The sequence below is a fragment of the Eumetopias jubatus genome, unplaced genomic scaffold (assembly GCF_037043125.1).
Source record: "Eumetopias jubatus isolate StellerSeaLion01/CBP00866 unplaced genomic scaffold, mEumJub1_p1.0 scaffold_16, whole genome shotgun sequence".
NCBI lineage: Eukaryota > Metazoa > Chordata > Mammalia > Carnivora > Otariidae > Eumetopias > Eumetopias jubatus.
The window spans coordinates 86,781,384-86,803,683 of NW_028274822.1; the positions used below are offsets into that span (position 1 = coordinate 86,781,384).

Below are 22,300 nucleotides of genomic sequence, written 5' to 3' on the forward strand. Positions count from 1 at the left end.
CCATTTTTTTAAATAAAAAACAGACACTATAAATATATGTGTGTGTATCTGTGTGTGCATGCATATATTTGTATTTATATTTGTATTTATTTATTTCAAGGAAAGAATTACCCGTAATCCTCCCTGGTAATCAATATCATTGTTAACAAGCTCTACCATTGAAGCCTATTATTTAGTTCACGCCCATTTATTTCTCTTCTGAGTAAAACACAGAACTACGAAGGGCCTAACAACTTGTCCTTTAGAGTCACTTTTCTTAGCTGATCCTTGCACACGCTGTTCCGTAACACCCTTCGAAGTCACTGACTTTCAAATTTCTAGTGACAAAACCTTTCAAAAGGAAGGCAATTCAAATGCCAACATGCAAAAGGAAAGAGCATGGGAGGGAGGGAGCCCTGCAAAGCTCTGCCCAAGGAAGCATGATGCCTCCTTCCACTGCTTTCCGGTTCTGATTGGCAGAAGCAAGAAATGTAATCAACAGTCCAGTTAAGGTCACAACATGAGAGGAAGGGGTGATCTCTCTGTGTTCCGCCCACATATGGAATCTGCTCTCTCTCCTAGGGACCTTCCAGGAGGTCAAGGGAAACGCCCCTCTCAGAGATCCTTCTCTTGCAAGAACTTAAGAGACACACCGAGAGAGCTACCTGATGTTTTAGATGCTCTAGTTTGTGCCAGGAAAAAAAGGACCCCATCTGGTTTCAAAGGGCTTCTATTTCTCATGAACTCCAGCTTCTCATATACTGACCAAAGGAGAGGGCAGTGGCCCTATTTAACTCAACTTTTCCTGACCCAAATCAGAAGATGGCAAACATTTCTTGACGTTATTACCTGAATGAGGGTAAGTCAGTTACTATCTTCATGTTCCTGTTCCTCTTTTACAATTACTTTAGAAATAATGACAGGGCCATCTTCCAGAATTATTGTAAAGACTGAGATGACAGCTATCATTTATTTGTGCTTGTCACCTAGTAAGAGCCAGTAACTGTGAGCTAGTAGCACCAAAGGCATCATTACCATCCTCGAGTCTGGAGAGATGGGACATTTCCTTTGTGAAGAATATCGTGGAAAACTATACTAAAGACTTTAAAGTCTGAAATCAACTCTCCAAATAGTGCTTTCACCACAAACTGCACCATGTCAATGGGTACTCAATATAATTACCCCAAATTACTCCATCCTAAGTGAGAACTAATCTTTGCAAAGTATGCTGGGGGAAAAAAATTCTCCTGAGGTACAAACTTTATTTACTGACCACACAGTAAAATTCCCCTAAGAATCTCATTTTAAGATTCTGCTGAGGCCAGATGTGACTAACAATTTAGCACTTGGATTCAACCACAAAAGAATAAAAAGCAGAATATGGCAGTCTTTAAAATCAGTTTTGTTTCAGTACTTAATAAACGTATCACAAATCTTTGTCATTTAAATACGGAAGCCAATGGGTTGTGGTGAGCTTCTCGCCCATTCCGGGGATAACACATACCACATATCAACGCACACAAGGGCTCACACATATACAGTTCCATTAGGAAATGCTTAAAAAAAAATGCTTTAAAGAAAAGCAGAGTTCTATTTAAAAACAGCTGCCAACCCCCACACCAAATCCTTATCCTGGGAATGTGCTTCCTTCAAACCAATTCTGATGAAAGAGAAAAGGAACCTTAAGAGAAAAGTAATTTTGAAATCCAGGCAACATAGGGAGAAGATATTGTTCCTTTCCATTTAAATACATTGCTATGAGACTGTCTAATAAAGGTCTTATTTTCACTTGCTCGCAAGTTCCCCGTGTTGTTACTGGTCTTTTTTGTGGTTTTTTTTTTTGTTTGTTTGTTTTTTAAAGACTCTGTCAACTCCCACCCTAAGTCCTATAGCAGCACACTTGAAGGAAAGGAGACACAGCACACAGCCAACTTGAAATCCCATTTGCAATGACCCAACCACATCAGGGCCTCCAAGTGCCCTGCCAACAGCAGCAGGTGGGGAGCATGGCAGAGCTAGGCATGCGCCCCCCGATTCCCTGGCCCACTGACCTTGTGATGACCCGTGACTTCGTCCCTGCTTCTCCCCAGCTCCTCAGCAAGTTTCACGTTTTCTTCTTGCAATGCCGAAAGCTGCTGGGACTTCTGAGCTGCTGCCTGCTTGAGGGTTTCTCTGCAAAGGACAGTGTGCACGGTTACCATAGCAACAAGACAGGCAAGGAAACTGTGGGAGACGACCGGCTTCACAGCAACTGAGGAAAATATATCTGGGTCACGTGCCTGATAGGATCTCTAACAACAGGGAGGCAGTGGTATCTACGTGCAGGAGAGGCTAAATGGCTTTAACCCCTCAGGAGGAGGACTGCCACCCACAAATTATTACATTTTTTTTTAAAACCTAATAAACACTATATCCACCCTTTCTCCACCCACACTCACTCACCCACTTCTATCTAAATACTTCCTGTACAAAAAATAATGTTACTATTAAAATAAATGACAAACGAAATGGTCAGTCCTCTTGTCTTGAGGACTATTTCCATCAGAAAATTATGCTAAAACCCACTATGTTGATAAAATGATTTACTTTGCTGCCAAGGTACTCTGGTCTGACTGCACAGATCTGTAATCTGTTGTTTTTTTTTTTTTTTCTGGCAGAAATAAAAATCTAATGCTCCCACATTTGCTGGTATCTGTCAGAGTCAAGTGCTGGCGTGAATCTGAGTATATTTTTAGGACACCCTCTCCAGGTGAAATGCCCAAAGGAAATGCGGTTTTCCAATTACATAACAGGTGTTTCATTTTGATTCAATTCCTTCCACAATGTTAACTTGTAATTAAAAGAAGGAAATCAGCATATAAAATGTGAACAGCGTAAGTACAGCTATTAAACATCTTCCCTATGTTAAAATTATCCAAAATATACATCTCAAATTATTATCCTTTACACATGGATATTGAAAATATTTTGTTTGATCACTGGATTTTAGTTTTCTATCATAGAAGGTTTTGATGCCACTATAAATTTTAAGTCTGTGCTGGCTAAACTCCACTCAGGGAGCTGTCATACATGGCGAATCCTGAATCAAGTCCTCTGGGTATGAATCCATCTGCTGATGCAGGAACACATCTATTTTTAACTTCAATTGTCTAATGGGTGGCAACGCCTGGCATCTTCAGTTTTTTTGAGTTTTAATTCTCCATCCACCTATAATATACACATCAGGGTAAGGTTTAGGGGAATAAATCTACACAAAAATTCTCCTAGCCCATTAAATTAGGTGTTTTACAGAGATGTCTATTTAGCAAGTGAGGAAAAACAGAGAAGAGATTTTAGCCTCAAGTCATTCAAAAGCTAGGAAGGTTGGTTTTAATTATCCACGTACACACACACGTACACACAAACACACACACACACACACATGCACGCGCGCCAGCTAAAGTTCACCTTCTGGCCAAAGTCCATCAGTTCTTGACAAATCTGAAGATTTTACTGAGGATGAAATCATCCTAAGCCAAACCTTTTATTCCTAGGTTAGGTGTCACTGCCTTCCTCAGGAGCTATGTGGACTCATCATCTGGATGACCTGTCAGTGGTAAGTTTGTGATCCTGCTCTCTGTCTCTTTAAGATTTTCATCTTTAATGGCTTATTATTATCATCATCATCATCATTATTATTAAGTAGGTTCCACTCCCAGCATGGAGCCCAACTCAGGACCCTGAGATCTAGACCTGAGCTAAGATCAAAAGTCGGATGCCTAACCAACTGAGCCACCCAGGCGCCCTTAATGTTTTTTTTTTTTTTAAATCCTTGGTTTCTATTAAGAGCCCAAAGTAAGGAAAATTAAAATAAGGAGTCAAAGAAATTTCAAAATGTTCTAAAATACTGATCTATGAAAGCATTATCTGCTCAACATAAAATTTGTAAAATGCTTTCATGAACATTTTCTCAATCAATCCTCAAAGCCCAGTGAGGTTAATATTATTTGTATTTGAAAGATGAAAAAACTGAAGCTCAGGGAAGCAAGAGATTTTCTCCAAATCATAAAGCCAGTAAATTGTAGAAGCAAGAGAAGTGGAGTTAAAACTGGCGATGGACCTCAGCTATGATTCAAATATAGAAACACCTTTCCATTTTTCTTTAGAGTGTAGCGGGTACATGCATTTCATACAAGAAGAAGGCTCTCATAGCCCAATTTCCGGAAATACTCCATGGAATAATTCAGAAAATACCTACAAGTATTTCTAGCAATTTTTAAAGCTGCTTTTCTTTCTACATGACAGAAGACTATCCCAGTGTTAAAACTGAGAGGCAAATACATATTTTTCACAATGACTTGCAAACATTCTACTTACAAGTCTATTACAAATCAATTAATTGCCACGCTAAATCTATTCTAGATTTATTACTGTGCCAGGTGAGTAATAAAGACAACAATTAAACTGCTTACAGCATTTTCCCTAAGATTCAAAATTATACGTCAGAGAGAAAACATCTTCTCTCTCCACCTGAAAATAGGAGCTGGCTAACCACAACCAAGAGTTTTCCTAAAACCAGTCTAATAAATAGCACAGAAGGAACACTTAGCTACAAGTGCTGGGTTGCCAGTGCCAAGGGCAATATTACATAGGAGGTAGTTCCAATTAGAACCCCAGTGTCTACACTAGGGCCCATTTTCCTCCAGGATTCCAAGTCCTGTCAGGTGAGGGGAGACACCAGGAAAGTTCTAAAGGACCTAAAGCGCCCCAGATACATGCTGAACCACAGAGAAATGATCAGCTGCTCATTCTCTAGCTGTGAGTACTGAGGGACTAAGGAGCAGTAAAACGACTGCCTTTTCTTCTTTTTTTTTTTTTGAGAAGCACCATTCCCATTACATAGTACATTTATTTTAGATGGTCCTTGAAATGTGGCCAAGCCTACAGCAGGGAACAATGAGTCACTGGGGGCAGGGGCTCTTCCAACCTACTCCGTCTACCATTTTCTGGAGCCTGTGACTGGAGTCTCCCACTGCCCGTTCCTCCTGCTAAGGAACCCCGGCCATGGTGAACCAGGTCACCGACAGAAGACGTGATTCCTCAGGCCTGGTGGGCCAGAGAAAAGGCGGAGAGACAGAAGCAGCGCAGGCTGCCTGCCCAGTGGTCCTGGTTCCTCCTCACCCAGAATACTCCCCCTCAGGGTCAGAGACCCGGGGACAGTGGCTTCAGGGAGGACAGGCAAGGTCAGAGGGGCCACAGCAGGGGCCACAGTTCTTTGCTCATGATCCTTTGTGCCCACAGCCAGGAGGCTAGGCTTTTATTATTCAATGGTATCATTCAAAGAAGGGCAGAAAATTTATCTCCTAATAGAAGTAAAACCACCCCACAGTAACTGTGGATGGGTGACATGACACAGTGATTTAGTGAGGACGTTTAACGCTCAAATACTACACCGATGCAATGGCCCTTGTGAGAGACTCCTAAATAGTACTGCAGGAAAGAGGGGTTTTATCGAAGTCCCAAGAGCTCTCTCGGCTAGGTCCACGCTGGCCCTGCCCCTCCATTACCTAGTACAGCCCAGAGAGCTCAGAGGTAGGATTATGGCAGTGGGAGGTTGGTTAGGGAATCTTCTGCTGCTCAGATCCTCCCTCACCAGCTGCCTGTGTGACACAAATGAACTAAAGTCAGCAGTGCTTCGAACACTCCAGGTCAGCCTAACTACTTGTGTGTCACGGGGCAAAGTCCCACACCAGACCCGCGGCCACCCTCTCAGAGCTGATGCTGGCTTTGGTTCCCATCACAGTCTGGGTGATGTGGCTTCGGAAGGCCAAGAATCACAAGCTCTTCCTGACGGCCGTAAGCACAAGTGTAAACTCAGAAATCTGTGTATGGGAAGGGAACTGGTAGGAACTAGGAACTGTCTACACACCATCTCAAGAAGTATCATTAAAACTAAGACTGAGGCCTGGAAGTGCCAGATCACTATACTGTGCGCCTGAAACTAACGTTACACTGTATGTTAACTAACTGGAATTTCAATAAAAATGAAAAACAAAAAAACAGAGACTGAGGAAGGGATTGATCGTGTGCCCGGAGTCATTCAGAGGAGATTCTTTCTCAGGGGATTTTACGAACTCTCAGAAGAACCTGACATGTCCTAGGTTTAGTCTGTGCTTGATCAACAAATCGCCTTGAGGATGGAGACTTGGAACTGGTGCTTCTGTTTGACTGAATCTCATGCCTCTATTTGATCAGAACTGGAAGTAAATAAGCCCTGGAAGGGCAGGGGCCATATAAATCCATCTTTGTGGCCTTCCCAGCACGGAATACACCCTCAAACGCTCACCACCTTAACTGGCTTTAAATTTTTAGGTTTACACAGTTGATATGGTATAGCTCTCAGAACAGAAAATCTACACCAAAACTATCATTTTAAATGCCCGATAAACACCAATGATTACGATGGTCGGACTTGAATGGCAAGGATTTGAAGGTGGTATTGGCAAAGGAAACACAGCTGGCCTGTCTGCCTGAAATCGAGGTAGCAGACTGATGGATAAATGTTGATCAGAAAGATTCTCCCAGAATTCTCTCATCTGATTTCCATGCCAGAAGGTTTGATTACTCTTAAAATCAAGATTACTGATAATTTTGAAAGTGACATGCTTTTTTCTCCCTACAGAAAGGGTTTTGAGAGATTTATTAAGGGTCTGACGCTTCAGACCCTTTAAAGCACACTGCTTTAAAAAAAACCTGATTCCTCTTGTACTTTCCTCATAAAGTCATATTCGAATCCCAAATGCCCTAACATATCAGCCAGCACACATTCACTTTGATCCTTTAACCCGGCTACCATTCTGACTTAGCCAACTTCCAGCTAAGTGGTTACAGGGGTTACTTCTCAGGTACGCTACCACATTTGGGGGCAACTCCTTTTTAAGTACTTGTGAGGCTATTTTTTAAATAATTAGTATTGTGAAAGTGAAAACGAAACTAAGTCCCCCAGTTTCTCTCAAAGGAGATGAACTTACATTTCTTTCCTGAACTCTTCCATTTTTTGGTTCTCTACCGTCAGAAGTTCTTTTGATTTGTTCAGCTCTTCCACATTTTTCAAGTTGTTTTCTTTAAGTGTATCCAACTTAAAGACCAAGAAAAAAAAACTTGATGAAATTATTTCATTTTCCAGTGACATGACTGGATAGACAAATTATTCATGCAAATGTGCACTAAAAAGATAGGTGACATTAGTCACTTGCACCAAAAAAAGTCACTGGGTGAGATGACAAATGACCACGTCTATTATAAACCGCAAGCCTCCCCCTTACGTTTAGTCAGACATTCCCTGTACACCTGGCAAAAATGTCAAACTGCTACATGAATTACAACAAAAGTTTGCTTTCATTTTGTGTACAATTCTCAATATTTACCATTGAACTTGCTATTCAAGTATGACTCCTCTTAAAAAAAAATAAATAAATTGCAAAGGCATGACATGAGCAAGGATTATTCTTTGTAATAAAAACAAAAAAAAAAAAAACCCTTTCCTTCCCCACAGATTAGTAATTTCAGATGTATTCGTCAACCTTAGTACCAAATGTACGGAGTCCTGACTACAAAAATTTTCTGAATCAAGTATCTGTAGGTGGGAGAATATCTGATTATCCATCTAACTTTGACCTGAAAAGGAAAAAGCCAGGTAAGTGAGGCCAAAAAGCACGCACATTTGTTCAGCCCCATCACCTGCCCACAGGGGATGCAGCCAGCTTAGGGCCTGGCCCTGGTGGGAACGCCAGACACGATCCTGGAGTGAGTGGGGACGTGATCAACTACAGGCTCTGGCAGGTGACTGGAGTTCTAGGTGCAGAGCCCCGACCAGGAATGGGGAACTCACTTGGGGCTTGTCCACTGCCCAGGGTATGCTCCTGGCACCACGGCGGCTTCCTGGGACTTGGGTAGTCCTTTCCTACAGCCAGAGACACCTTTGCCACGTCATATGCCACCTGTCAGGAATCCTAGACAGTGCCTCAATGGCTTTACCACCACAGTATTCCTTTTAATGTCCTCTACCATTATTAGAGGAATCTGGAATTCCAGATTCACAGAACAAGAAAAACCAAGTATCAAAATGGGTCGAAAAAAATAATTCATCCGGTCTTGTATTCTGGTTGTATAACAAGGACACCAAGGGCTATGTCATGAAGGCACACGATTCTCCCCGATCTACCCTCAAAAATTAGATCTATTCCCTAAAATCTTCTCATTTATTATAGCTTCTGTGAGTAATCATCTGATTTTTTAAAATGCTTTTTCTTCTTCTCTTAGGACTATCAGTTCTGAAAATGTACCCCCTTCTATGTCCCTTTTTATTCGCCCTATAATTCTCTCAAAATGTGCATGTCTTTACAGATTTCCATCTTTGACCTTCCACAGTGAGAAGGCCTAGCCTCTACAAATCAGCTACTCAGTGTGGCTAGCCCTTCCTTTGCTTTAATTCCTTAATGTCTCACCTGACCATCCCTTTCAAAAGCATCTGAAGTTCTATAGAACTTCACTTAACTACTTTGGCGAATCCGTCCGCTTAGGATTCAGAGGTAACTGCTTCCCAAACAAAGAAAGGGTTGGTACGAGCTGGAAGTGGGGAGGAGGGGGATCAAAAATGGGTCCAGGAAGAATGAGAAATACGCTACTTTGCACAGAATCGGAGCAATCTCGATGCCACAAGTGCGTCTGAGACCCAGAAGTAGCTGTTTGGAGAGGACACAAAAGGGAACCAGGACTGAGCGAGGCCAAGAAAAGGCCTACGTCAAACTCAGGGCTGAGGAGTGGAATTTAGTGGCTCGAGGTGAGAGAGAATTGAGGGGGGAAAAATGTGTGTGATTTCGGATCAGAGATACAAAAATGAGAGTGTTACGAGTACCTCTCTCATCGGTCCCATCACTGAAGTTACCAGAGAAAGCCACGCTACTGGGGTTTTCCCCTCATTTTTTTTTTAAAGGTTGATCCTATTAAATGAGTAATGAAGTCATCTACTTTATTTAATATTATCGTGGTTCTGGTGTACATTCAACTCCACTAACAGATCAAACCTGTACGAGGCCACACTTCAAAAAATAAACAATCCTGAGTTAGTGATCAAACATTCCATGAAGTCGGTAAGCTGTCCTTTGTACAAAAAGCCATTTAAATCTGATTACTTCATTCTGTAGTTTTTCATTTGTTTGCTTGGTATCCTCCAAGGAGGCCAGAGTTTCACTCTTCTCTTTGGTCATCTGTTCCATTATCTGCATGGCGTCTTCTGCCGTTTGAGCAGCCTGAACACAAGAAAGCACTGTGAGAAATGAGGACAGCCCTCGGCAAGTCCATCCACACTCAGGCTGTGCTGCTCAGGCAGCCCTCACTATCTGTGTGGTTAAGGTGAAGGACCAGCCACCAGTCCAATGCTGAGACAAACAGACCGAGCCACGAAAGGGGAACCAAGTTACAGACCCTTTTCATGCCGTTCTTCAAACAAGCCAACTGCAATTTGCAATTTTATATTTCCAGACCCTTCCAACCCTAGCTCCAGAGTTACACTGACAGTCACGTTCATCACTCTGACCTATGTTTGAGAGAAACATTCAGTGATAACGAACAGTAACATCCTTATGTAGCTGAATTTTCCCTTCGTCATATTTATTGCTGTATGTTTGAAATACTATTCTTGCTATTTGAGATTTGGGGCTTTTGAAATCACCTGTAATTTAGGTTGGGAATTTCTCAACTAAAAAAAAAATTATTTGGGCAATTATTAACATAAGGCTCAAGTGTTTAATGAGAAGCATTAAGTGGAAAAGTCTATGAGAGAAGTTGTGGGTAATGAACATAAACATGACTGTGAATAAAAAAGATCATATGCATACAGACACAAATCCTTAGCTGATAAGATATAAAAATAATCATAAAAAATAAAATTTTTGTTTATTTGTTTTTCATAAAAAAGAAATTAAAATCTTTTTAGGCACTTGCTTACAATTTCATGTGGTCTGCTAAAGCTGACGGGAATTCTGCATTATGCCTTCCCTACTACCAGCCATGGGAAAGTTCGCTGGAGTGTTCTAACTCCACTTGGAAAGACACAAGCAGTTAAAAGCCAAATAGAAGATACTATGTTTCACCATGTGCCCATTTTACTATTGTTCTTAATCCTTTAAGCACCACAATTTACTTTTTCAGGAAAATTTTTCCTTAAATTAAAAAATGTATCCTTTTTATTCACAGTTTACAATTCTTTCCAATGGAGACAGACAACTGCAATTAGAGATTTAGTAAAGAACTGGCCCTTTAGGGTGGGGGGATGGGTTAGCCTGGTGATGGGTATTAAAGAGGGCACATTCTGCGTGGAGCACTGGGTGTTATGCACGAACAATGAATCATGGAACACTACATCAAAAACTAATGATGTAATGTATGGTGATTAACATAACAATAAAAATTTTAAAAAAACTGACCCTTCAGGTGGTAAAACAACAGCTTGAGACATACGAGCAGCTGCTTAAGTGGGGTGCATTTCCTCACGTGGCCAGGAAGACAAGCCTCCCAGGGCCGCTAGGAAGTTAGTGCCCGGGGTTAGTAGTCCAGGCCTGGTCCCTGACCCTCCCATTTTACCGTAAATGACTGAAGAGTCTCGAGCTCTCTAATTTTAAGAGTGAGCTTGCTCTTGTCTTTCCTCAAAATACGGTTTTCATTTTGTGATTCTAGGAGGTTGGTTGAGATATGGCTGTTGGTTTTGGCCAACTGGCTAATCTCTTTCTGAAGGATGAAGTAGCTTTCCGCCAGCCTTTCCTTCTCCTTCAGGAGCTCCTCCTTGGCCAGCATCACGTCTCTCTTCTCGGCCAGGAGGTTCTTGTTGTCCTGTGCCACCTTGGCACCATCGGCCAACGTCATCTCATGCTTCAGTCGGAGGTCGTCCAGGATCCTGGTGAGGTAGCTGTGCAGTTCCTGCAGCTCCAACTTGGATTTGGACAAGGTGGTGAAATCGCTCTTCAGAGTCTCTATATTGGCAGCGAGCCGAGCCGTTTCTGCACTCAAGAGCTCCTTCTCCTTAATTATCTCCACCACTTTCTGTTCTGACTTGGTCTTCTCTTGGACGAGCACAAAATTTTCAGACTGCAGCTGCTTAGTACACACTTGTAACTCTTCCAGCTCCTGCTCCAGGAGCACCATCCTCCCGTGAAGTTTATTGTTTTCACACAGGGACGACTCGTTTTCCTGTGCTCTGGCTTCCTTTTCCAGGATGAAGGACTGCTGCATGGTGTGGATCTCCTCGTTTAGTCTCTGACACTCTTCTTGCAGGCTCAGCCTGTCCCTCAGCAAGATGCTCTTTTCAGAACAGCACGTCTGAAGTTCGGCATTCAGACTCTCCTTTGCTTGCAGGGTGCCCGCATGCTCTTTTTCTAGACTCTTCCTGGCATTCTGGGCCTCTTTCAGCATCAGAGAAAGCTCATGCTTGGTGGCTGCCAGCTCTTGGGTTTCCCTTTTCCTCTCCTGAAGCTCCTTCTTCAGAGTGTCGAGATTACCAAGGAGTTTCATCTTCTCGTGCACTATGATTCTTCTGTTGGCAGACTCTTGATCGTATTTCCTTTTGAGGTCTCCTACGGTTTTCATGGAATTCTCTCTCTCTGCAAGCAAATCTCCATTTTGCATTTCCAGGACAGACTTTTCCTTCAAGAGACTGTCATGCTGCTTTTTGAGCTTAGTAATTTTCTGACATACCACCTCCTTCTCAGAAGTTAGGTAGGTGATCTTCTCGTTCAGGCTCATCTCGATATGGGTGGCCTCTTCCGAGCATGTCTTCAGTTTTTCAGTGATGAGCCTGTTTTCACGTAGAAGTTCTTCTTTTTCAGCCAAGAGTCTTCTCTCAGATGAGGCCAAGGTTTCTTTTTCATGAAGAAGCTGGATGCACTCGGAGTCTGTGATCTCCCGACTAGCCTTGATTTCTTCCAGGAGCTTGGTGAGGCTGGTGTTTGTAGCCTGAAGTTGCCTCATCTCCAGCTCAGCCTTCCTCAGAGCCTGCTGGGCATCATCTAGCTGTGTGCGGAGCCCACTGGCTTCCGTGCTGAGCAGCTGCTTGATCTGGAGGGCGGCCTCCAGGCTGGCGCTCAGCTTTTCCTGATCTTGAAGAAGCATGTCCTTCTCAAACTGCAGATCTTTGCTGCTCTGGAGAAGATTTTCTCTTTCCACTTTTAAGGCTATGCACATGTTATCAAGACCTGACTGCTTCTCCAAAGCTGACTTTTTCTCAGTGGTGAGATCTTCAATCTCCTGCACCAAGGTTTTCTGATCTTTGACTAGCTCCTCGTAAGAGCTCTGGAGCTTCTGAATAATTTCATCTTTATCTTTAGCCAAGGCAATGTTTTCAGCAACAAGCTTCTTGATATGATCCTCCAGGTGATCTTTTTCTTCCTGATCCTTCTTAGACTCAGCAATCAAAGTATCTTTGCTGACCTGGAGCTCTTCCACGAGTGTCTGCAAGCTTGCTCTGGAAGCCTGCAAAGAGTCATTTTCCATACTGATCTTCAAAAGTTCTTCCTGCGCAGTATTGATTTCTCGTAGCAACTGCTCTCTCTCAACAGCCAAAGATTCCTTATGGAGCTGTTCCTGCTGATAAAGCTTTTCAGCATCTCGCTTCTCTTCTAAGACTGTCTCCTTTTCTAAATGAAGAGTTTCATTTACCGACCACAGTTTCTGCTGATCTTCCTGGAGTAAAGTTATTTTGGCCTCCACCTCTACCAGCTTTGATAAAAGTGAACCTTTTTCTAGCTTTAAAGCATTTCCCTCCTGTGCAAGAAGCTGCTTCTCTGACTTCAGACCCCTCAGCTCTTCTGACATTAGTTCAATTTCTTTTTTGGCTGATGTTAACAAATAAGTTAGCGACTACAGAAACAAAGGGTGGAAAAGAATGGAAACAAAATGAAATCAAGCAGACAAATGCGAGCCCAAATAACTTAATGTAACCTAAATCGTAAAAGGTTGAAATTTTTTTTTTTTTTTAACAATAAATGTCATAGAAACTATCTGGGATAACGAGGAGGGGGGAAACCAGATTGAAAGAGCCCAAAAAAGGATAATTAATACAAAGCAGGTTTAGCTTTGCAAAGTGCTGGTCTACATACTCGTTTATTTTTTCTTTGCAACACTTATGAAATCATCCCTGAGTGGTATCTAACGAGGCAAAAACAGTAGTTTGACTTTGACATCAGGGCATGAGATTCTTTCCTGCCCTTCCAACTTCCCAATTATTTCTACTGTAGGAAGAATTCAGAGAAGAATTTTAAAAAATACAATCCAGAGAACTACAAAAAGTGAGCATATTTTAACCAAAAAAGGGGGGGGAAGGGTGAGGGAATATAAACTGTTGCTTTTCAAACTAAAAGACCTCGACTTTCTAAAGGACAGTCACTGACCTGATCGATTTAATCCCAATTATTACATATAACTTATTAAAAGTACAGACCAATTTGCTAGACTGTGGTGACTAAAATACATGGGTTTCTTTTTTTTTAAATACTAGTTTATAAAATGACTTGACCACATTATCTATACCAGCGCTGTCCAGAACCTTCTGCAGTGGTGTGAGTGTTCTTTATCTGCACAAATATGGTAGCTGCCGATCATGTGTGTGGCTGGTGAGCACGTGAAATGCAGCAAGTGCGAGTGAGGAGTTCGATTTGTAATTTATCAAAATATAACAAATTGAAACTCAAATTTAATGTGGCCAGCAGCTAGTGCCTTGGACAACACAGCTACAGATCACTGGCTCTTCAACCAGGAAACACAGCAGCTTTGTGGGCTCCATGAACCTCCTGACATCTCATATAAAAACTTGTTGAGATACAGATTTTCCCTAGGAGGGAAAGATCTTAAGGTTTCATCAGATTCGTAAAATAGTCTGTGAGCCACTATTGTTGACAAACATTAAAATCCACAGAAATCAGACAGAGACAACTTTGGAAGGGGAACAATCCTAATGACGCTTGTAAAAAATTAAAAATTAAAAAAAAATTTACAACACCAGTAAGCAAAATTAATGAGCCTTCACACAAACTACTGGAAAGCTATGGTTTGCTCAGACTGCCACATTTTAAGGGAAACATTAAAAAAGTGGAGTCTGTCCTGGTAAAGGGAAGCACAAAGACAAAAGATCTGGAAATTATACCCAGTGTTAAATGGCTCATAAAACTGGAGATGTTCTACAGGAAGAGGGTGACCCGGAAAGGAGAGAAGGTGTGTGTATACAGACATGGCAGGTGTTCTGTCATGGTCCAACTTAATTAACAAGTTTGAGGTGGGATTTGTTTCAAGTCTCATGTATGCTCTTACGTTTCCTTTATACTAATCTCCTAGACAAACATTAAAAATAATTAAAGACAAGTATTTACTTTTCTTTGAGCAAGTTCAATGATGGCAGGAAAAAGTTAAACACCGGTAGGACTGTTGAACTTCATTAAGTTACCAGAGTAAAAAAAAAATACACTGGGTTGCAGAGATGATCCTGATGCCATAAAATCAAATTCAATGTATTAAATTCTACTCTATTTAATAACAGGATTGTGCCTTCGGGGGACATACAGAAGCCCTCTCTAGAGCCCTCACTTCTAATGTGCCCTACAAGAGCCCTGCCTCTCCAGGGCTCACTAGCTTCACTCGGCCTCGGCCTGTTGCTTTGCTGCAGGACGTCTTTCCTAACCCCACTGCACGGTGGCAGCAAGACGGCCAAGATTAGAGGCCACAACAGAGTCTCCTGCAAGCGGGCGGAGAGAGTTCAGGCTACACGTGACTCTCTGGGACAGCTGGGAAGCCAGCAGCTTGGGAGTGGAGCGAGGCTACACGGCGCACTCAGGGAAGACCCGGACGGCAGCCACCCCTGAGCAGGGGCAGCAGCTAGCAGAAAGCACCGGAAGCCAGGAAAATGTAATTCGCCATCCTGCCATGTGCTCGGAGGTTAGCATCTATCTGTAAAGGTCGGTGCAACCCATCCCATCTGCTGCCACTTTACATGCCCCACTGCGGCCGTGATGCCACGCAGCAACATGACCCTCTCCCAGAACATACTTTGGCTTTGTCGGCTTGCTTTTTCAGTTCCGCCATCTCCTGCATCAAGTCGCTGTTCTCCTCCTGCGCGGCCTTCAGCCTCTGCTCCGTGTCCGACAGCATCTTCTGCAAGCTCTGCAGGACAGCTTCATGCTTCGCCTTTGTCTCACAACTGGCTTCCTCGAACCTGGCCTTCAGATCCTGGCACTGGTTGTGGCTCATTTCCATCTTTTTTTCCTGCAGAAACCCCGAGGGAAGCAGTAAGTCACCCAGCCATATCTGCACCGCCCTCGCCTTCCTTGCCAGCACTTCGTTCCATACACTCTCTCCTTACCAGGTCCAACAACTTCCTCAGCAGCTCTTTCTTTTCCTCCTCATGCTTTTTAGCTGCTTCCTGCTGGCTCTGTTCTGCCTGGAGAGTGACCTCCCCAATACTCTTCTGCAGAAAGCTTGCGTTTTCATTAGCCTTTGTAAGTTTTAGCTGTAATTCTTCTACATTTCTAGAACAAGGTTCAAAGTGTCAGAGTTTTCAAAAAGAATGCTTTAAATTCCAGTTATACTTAGACAGATACTATTCATAATTGTATTAATGATTATAAGTTACGAGTAATTAACATCTGAAATAAACAACAACAACAAAAAAGGCCTGACTTACCTTGAAAACTAATTTTAACAATTGAGACAGTTATAAATACATTATTTAGAGTGACAACTACTGTAATTGTGAAGGTTTATTATTTTATGTCAATAGATCAGTAAGGAAAAATGAATGAAAAGTAAACAGATGAGGAAATGAATTAGTTTCCAAAAATTTTAGCAGACGAAATTATCAAAAACTCATTCTAGTGCCCCTTGAGAACACAAGATATAAAATGACAAGTGATAACCTGAAGATCTAGCTTCGTGATACCAATGTGCTTCAACAGGACGTACAGAAGACGTGGGACACAAGAGAACGGGCTACCAGAGGACTCCAAGAGTAGAGGAGGGAAACCTGGATGGTCCCTCTGGGTCGGGCACCTGTCTGACACCCACAGAGCTGGAGATCCCCGGGGCACCTGGGTAGCTCCCCCCGTCACAGCAAGTATGACCACAGGTGGCCAACCCAAGCCCAGTCGCCACCCCCCGCCCACCACCACGCTGAACCATGGGGGTGCATGGCCGGATGTAAACCTAACTGCCAACTAGTCACACTTCCAGAATCATGGGTCTCACAGACCTAAAATGTCCTCTGAAAGTTTCTGCCTTAGGAAATAAAACATTTGACTTTTATCTGGCAGCTATTAAAAGAAAAGAATGATCAAAGCAACAACAGCCTCAGAATAAAGACAGGAAGGAAGGTGGAGACGGAAGCTGGAGCGCGGAGGGCCTACAAGGTAGTGCTGACAAGCAGCCGAGGGCTCTGGGACCGGCCCGCCCAGGCCCAAAACTGCAGGCAAGGCACTTCACCTTGTAAAGCCTCAATTTCTTTCTCTTCAAGATGGGAACAAGAATACACTCACCTCACAGGATTATTATGAAAATCAGAAAACATACTCTACTAGAGTTGTCTGCAGAGTGCAGGGCACATACCTAGTTAGCCTGTAATATGGGTTACCCTTCATTACGCTGAAACAGGCTGCCCGTGAAAGATGTTCCTGCACGTGGTAAACTACTGCCTTGTCTTTACAAGCCATCAAAAACTCTACAATACTGTATTACTTAGAAGGTTCCGTAGCTGATTTAAGGGTACACTCATGTGGTAAGAAAAAGGAAGAGTGACAGGAAACTTTAAAACAGAACAATCCTGAATTTTGTCCCCCCTCCCTCCAAGACCCCACTTCAGAGACGAACTTAAGTCAGGCGCCCTTATAACCATTCATACACACCTTTCTTTCAGACGTAACTCGTCATTCATTTTTGTCAGCTGAGAAGAGTTATCTCCAGACATCTTCATTATTTCTGCAATGTCGTTCTCCAACTTTTCTTTCGCCTTTATCAACTGCTCTTCTCTTTCATCTCTCTCTCTAAATTTTGCCTCCATATCTGAATATATAGAGAAAAAAAATAGCACCGTAGTGTTAGTCAACAAAAGTTTATTGACTGCATCCTATATTCCAAGGTTTGCTCTGGGAATATTTGCATAAAGCAATCCCTGCCCTCATGAAAATCATATTCTAGCCAAGACAACGGACAATAAACAAGATTAAAAAAAAAACGCAAACAGTATAAAAATAGTGTTGATTGCTAAGAGGGAAAAAATACAAGCAGAGAAAGGAACCAAGGAGTTGGGGAGGCTAAAATCTAGACAGGGCCTCTCTGAATGGTGACATTTAAGACCTGAAGGAACTTAGGGAAAGCAAGTGCAAAGGCCCTGAGGCACAAAAATGCTTGACTTGCAAGTATTACCAACAAAGCCAATATGGTTGGAGTAGAATGAACAAGGGGAAGGGTAGTACGAGAGGCCATCAGAGAAGTAACAGGGCTTGACATTGGTAAGACTGCAGTTTTTACTCTGAGTGAGATGGGAGCCACTGGGTGATCTCGAGCAGACAAGTGACATGACCTGACTTAGCAGAAGGATGGCTCTGGATGCTGTGCTGCACGTGGACTAAAGGAGATGAGAGCAAAAGCAGGCAGAGCAGGGGGCCAGCTGTTACAGCAGCTCAAGTGAAAGATGATGGTTGGCTTGAATCAAGGACAGTGGGAGGAGTGGTGATGTGTGGGGGATGCTGACTTGTTTGAAAACAGGGCAGAGAGGATTTGTGGAGGTTGCAGACCTCAAGCAAGTATTTTATCGCATTATACCATACTAACGAGCGAAGAAGTGAGCCCTGAATAGATGTTACTGTAACGTATTACAGTTATCTCAAATCCTAGGAAACCTACCGTATTCAGTGCTTAGTAAGCAGAGACATCTTACCTGTTAAATTTTCTCTCAACTTCTCCAATTCAGCAGACAGTGCGTTAAACTGTTCCTCCTTCTGGTGTAATTTATTTACAGTTTCTATTGGGGATAAAGGTAAAAGTTTAATATATTTCATACTTAATAAGCCATCTAGAGGTTGGCAGTCTTACAACCAAATCAAATCACATGCTTGGGATTTGAGAGGATAGAAATACTAAAAAGTCCCATTACAACATCAAACCACTGTGTACTGACCTAGAGAAGCAAGCACGCATCTCTTTTTGCCTCCCCACATCTGTGGATTAAACAGGCACCAGGCATCCCTTTCCAGGCCTCTCTTTCCTATTTCCAGCTAAAACTCAAAAAAGCTATCAATGACTAAAGATTAAGTAAGATAATATTTTTCTCAAGGATACTTAAATTTTTACATGGAACAAGCTTTTAGTCACAGATGGGAGTCTGAGGCTTCAGGAAGCCAATGCACTCTGGCATTACTGTGTGCTGCAGAAGCTTCCAGAAGCATGACGTCAGACTATAGGAGAATCTATTCCCTGTACTCCAGAGGCCAGCTCCAGCTTGAGCACCTGACACTCTCTAAAGCCATACTTAGTAAGACGTACCTTGCATGCTTCTCTGAATAGAGACCGCCTCCTCCGAAGCATTAGCAAACTTTTCTTTCTAAAATTAAGAATGGGATATTCAGAATAGAAAGATATCAAATTATAGAAATAAAAAGTTTCAATCAGTTATAACTTCAATACTATCTACTTTTTGTGACTGATTTTGTCTCATTAAAACTTATACTTAAAACATGTAGACACCAAGTACTACCATATGTATACTGTGCATGTACTTGACACAGGGGAACAGGGTTTACATCTATGTCCTTTCCCGGGCATGCATGTACATCTGTACATGTGCGTGAACATGCATACGTATGTGCTTGTGTATACATGTGCTACGTACATATGGTTTTTTTTTTCATGTCGCCACCCTCAAGTAGCGGAACTTCTCTTCAGAAGTCGGCCTGTGACAATGGTCAGAATTCTGCAATGTTTTCTATCTGAGAGTAATCAGAGCCTAATATCTTGAAACTGTATCAACTACTTCTTAAACCAAAAAGGCCCACCCCTCACCTACTCTTTTCTAAACATGACAGTAAATTTAAAAAAATAACAAAATAAAATAAAATGCTCTCCTGGTCTTCCTGAGATGAATTTTGAGCTGGACACACCAAGAAAAATTTTCAATGACTATTTCTAACTATTTAGGATCATGAAAAAAAATGGGCATACAAGCAACACAAGTCCACCAAAGCCCAAAGGTTGCCCCCATGTTATTCTCAAAGCCAGACTTAGACGGCAAATTTTCTCTTCAGAATACACAGAGGGTATGCTAATTTACAAGAAAAGTAAAGCATCCTCAAAGTTTGAGGGGTGGGGGAGGCAAGGCCAGAGAAATGGTATGGAACTCAAAACACATTTTTTTTTAAAGGACATCATATTAGAAAATCATGATTCCCGTGCCAACTTGCTCTCAAAATGTAGCTAAAATACTGTATATCAAAACTGCCCAACAGAACCATCCATCATGATGGAAATAGTCTATCCTGTGCTGTTCAGTATGGTAGCCACTAGCCCACATGCGGCTATTAAGCACTTACAGTGTGGCTAGTACAACTGAAGAACTGAATTTTATATTTTATTTAATTTTAATTCATTTAAATTTATATAGTCGTATGTGGAGAGTACCTACAATAATGAACAGTGCAGCTATACATTTGACATTTGAAAAAGGTAGAAATTCATAATACTGGCATTTAAAAAAAAAAGCAAACATTCATTCACCTCTGGTACTAGCGCAGAAGTTTAATAAGCGGGAAAGAAGAGTGTATATGGAGGATCTAAGACAAGTGTCCCCTCCTAACTCATGTTTCTCTTTCCCAGTTTCTCCATAAGCCTACGATTCTCCTTTCCCGTGCCGTGTGCTTATGGTTGTCAGCCTTGACTAAGTTCCGTTTCTGATGCAGGAAGAAGGGAGAAGAGTTGAGAAAAGGTAAGGAAAAAATGTCTTACGACTTGCGATTAAGGCAAGAGGCTGTATGTGAAAAGAAATGTATTTTGCTGAGATGGAATAAACCAAGCTGGAAGAAACGATCCCGGACTTCGCTGGGTTAGACGGCGCTGTGCCGTACTAACGGGGTGCCGATCGGGGTGCTGATGGCCCCACACAGCTCTCCCCAGCTTGCTGTCACAAGGAGGCAGAAGGCACAGCCTCACCCTCATTACAAATGAAGCCCCAATGTGCTGGGTGTGTAACTGGGAAGGTCCCTGTGTTTAGCAAAACTAACCAATCATATTCCAAAGCAGTGCATTTACCAGGCAAAGGATAGTTTTAGAAAAGGAAAAGGTAATACCTACCTTTATTGCTGGTTTGGGTTTGATCCCATTCCCTTCAAGGTATTTATCAGCCAATGACTGATACACTCAACGTAAATCAATACTTTGAAAGAGAAAGGGAAAGAGGTGCAATGCTTCTTTCTTTATGGAGATTTTTGTTTTTAAACCAGGAACCATTCAAATGGCCAGAAACCCTGAGAGTCCAATTCCCAAGAGGTACTTACCAAAATCTGAAGTTCTTTTTCCAAAGCCTCTTTCACTTGACTGACTTCACTCAAGTTTTCCTGAAGGCTATTGAGTGTTAGCTCTTTCCCCTGCAGCTCCCTGGTAATGCTACTAGCCTACCGTACAGAGTTACACGGTGCAGAAGCAAACCAACACAAGGAAACAAAAAAGAATGAATGAGAAACAAAAAATAAAACAAACAAAAAAACATATGAGAAACAAAAACCACCAAATAAAACTGAAAGGAATAAAGGCATGGGTAAAAAAGACAAAACAAAACTGTCTTTTTTGTTTGTTTTTTGTTAATTCTAAGAAGCCAATGGCTGTCCACAATCAGTCCTAGATAGTACGATCTAATGACTATTTAAAATAGTCAAAAAGAGTATTTTTCTATACCAAAATCTGGAATATCAGCATGATCTAAAGCAGAAAGGGCAGATGCTTACTTTCTAAATGGGTAAGTTAAGCAACTTCATTTTCTGGACTTTAAAGGCCATCAAGCAGGAAGAATGGAGCCATGTGGCCTGTGTTATTTCCTCTATATTTGCATGTGCTTAAAGTAGTTCAACATTTAAAAATAATAATAAATTTTAAAATGCACTGAACAGTAATCAGAAATTGGTTTTCATTAAATCTTGATGTAAAAAAAAAAAGTTGACGAACTTTTTTTAGCTACATATTCTCTACTAATTAATTTTTGTGATTTGGCTGTTATTTCGGATCCAAGTGAGGAGACTGAGAAAAACTTCCTCTAATTAGCTTGTCATCTTCAACTAAGGTTACTTAGCGATTTTTCAGTCTGCCCTCACACTTCCCCCATCTAACCTTACAATACTTTGCCAAAGCAGCTTCTCCCAGAAAAACCTCAGAACATTCCGCATCAGCACCAGCACCCCCATTAGTGGCAGGAGGACTGGGACCATTCATTCCTCAAACAGTCCTTAAAGATGAAGATGACATTTGACAAGGCTAATTAGAAAGGGATGTAGCTGGCAAATGTTTCATGCAATTTCCTATGCCTTGACCAAAAGCATACTTGCCCGTCTTTCCTCAAAAAGGCAGGGAATAGAACCCGTCCTCACAGCAGCATAGGAAAAGCTCTCCAATGGGACAGAAGCGGCGATGCAAAGGGCTCCAGGCTCTTAACCTTATTCCGCTGTATTATTTATCACCGCGTGTTAATTTACAACAGTCACGTGGTACTCAGCGTCCACAGTGTTTGTATACAAGCGTACGGATGGGACAATGGTGTAAATGGAAAAGGAGGAGGAGGTAATCATTAAGCTTCTTTCTTGTCTGTTCCTTCGTTTACCTTAATACTATCATCTTAGCTGAGTTCTCGATTTTAAAAGAGATTACAAGGGCACGTGGGTAGCTCAGTCGGTTGAGCATCCGAGTCTTGATTTCGGCTCAGGTCATGATCTCGGGGTTGTGGGATGGAGCTCAGCGGGGAGGCTGCTTGAGATTCTCTCCCTCTCCCTCTGCCCTCTCTCCTGTGCATGCGCTCTCATACTCTCTCTCTCTCAAATAAATAAATCTTTAAAAAGAAATTACAGACTAGAACCAAGCTTAAACAGATCACAGAGCATGTCCCGAGAGACAAAGTCATAAAGTACCCAGATACTGGGAAACCAAAATAAATTAACCTAGTCGGGCTATTATTTTCTCTAATCTCCTCAAATGAAACCATGCTCAAGATACTCAGAGGACACTGTACGCAACCGGGAAATCTACTAGCACCAGGCAATCTGCTGTAAGTAAA

General features: G+C 42.1%; 1 protein-coding gene across 3 annotated transcripts in view; it reads right to left on the reverse strand.

Moving 5' to 3' along the window:
- The window catches only part of CLIP1 (CAP-Gly domain containing linker protein 1), a 118,141-nt gene that overhangs the window by 24,862 nt on the left and 70,979 nt on the right, over positions 1-22,300 (reverse strand). For 2 of the 3 annotated variants that reach the window (XM_028092514.2, XM_028092512.2), the window contains 9 exons: positions 20,538-20,654; positions 18,535-18,592; positions 17,930-18,013; positions 16,896-17,052; positions 15,362-15,527; positions 15,049-15,264; positions 9,153-9,269; positions 6,990-7,096; positions 2,031-2,151 (listed from right to left, as the gene is read on the reverse strand). In XM_028092514.2, the coding sequence (XP_027948315.1) occupies positions 2,031-2,151; positions 6,990-7,096; positions 9,153-9,269; positions 15,049-15,264; positions 15,362-15,527; positions 16,896-17,052; positions 17,930-18,013; positions 18,535-18,592; positions 20,538-20,654 (1,143 nt within the window). Of the gene's footprint in view, positions 1-2,030; positions 2,152-6,989; positions 7,097-9,152; positions 9,270-10,602; positions 12,871-15,048; positions 15,265-15,361; positions 15,528-16,895; positions 17,053-17,929; positions 18,014-18,534; positions 18,593-20,537; positions 20,655-22,300 lie in introns of all 3 variants that reach the window. The other variant, XM_088019575.1, reaches the window with a different exon arrangement.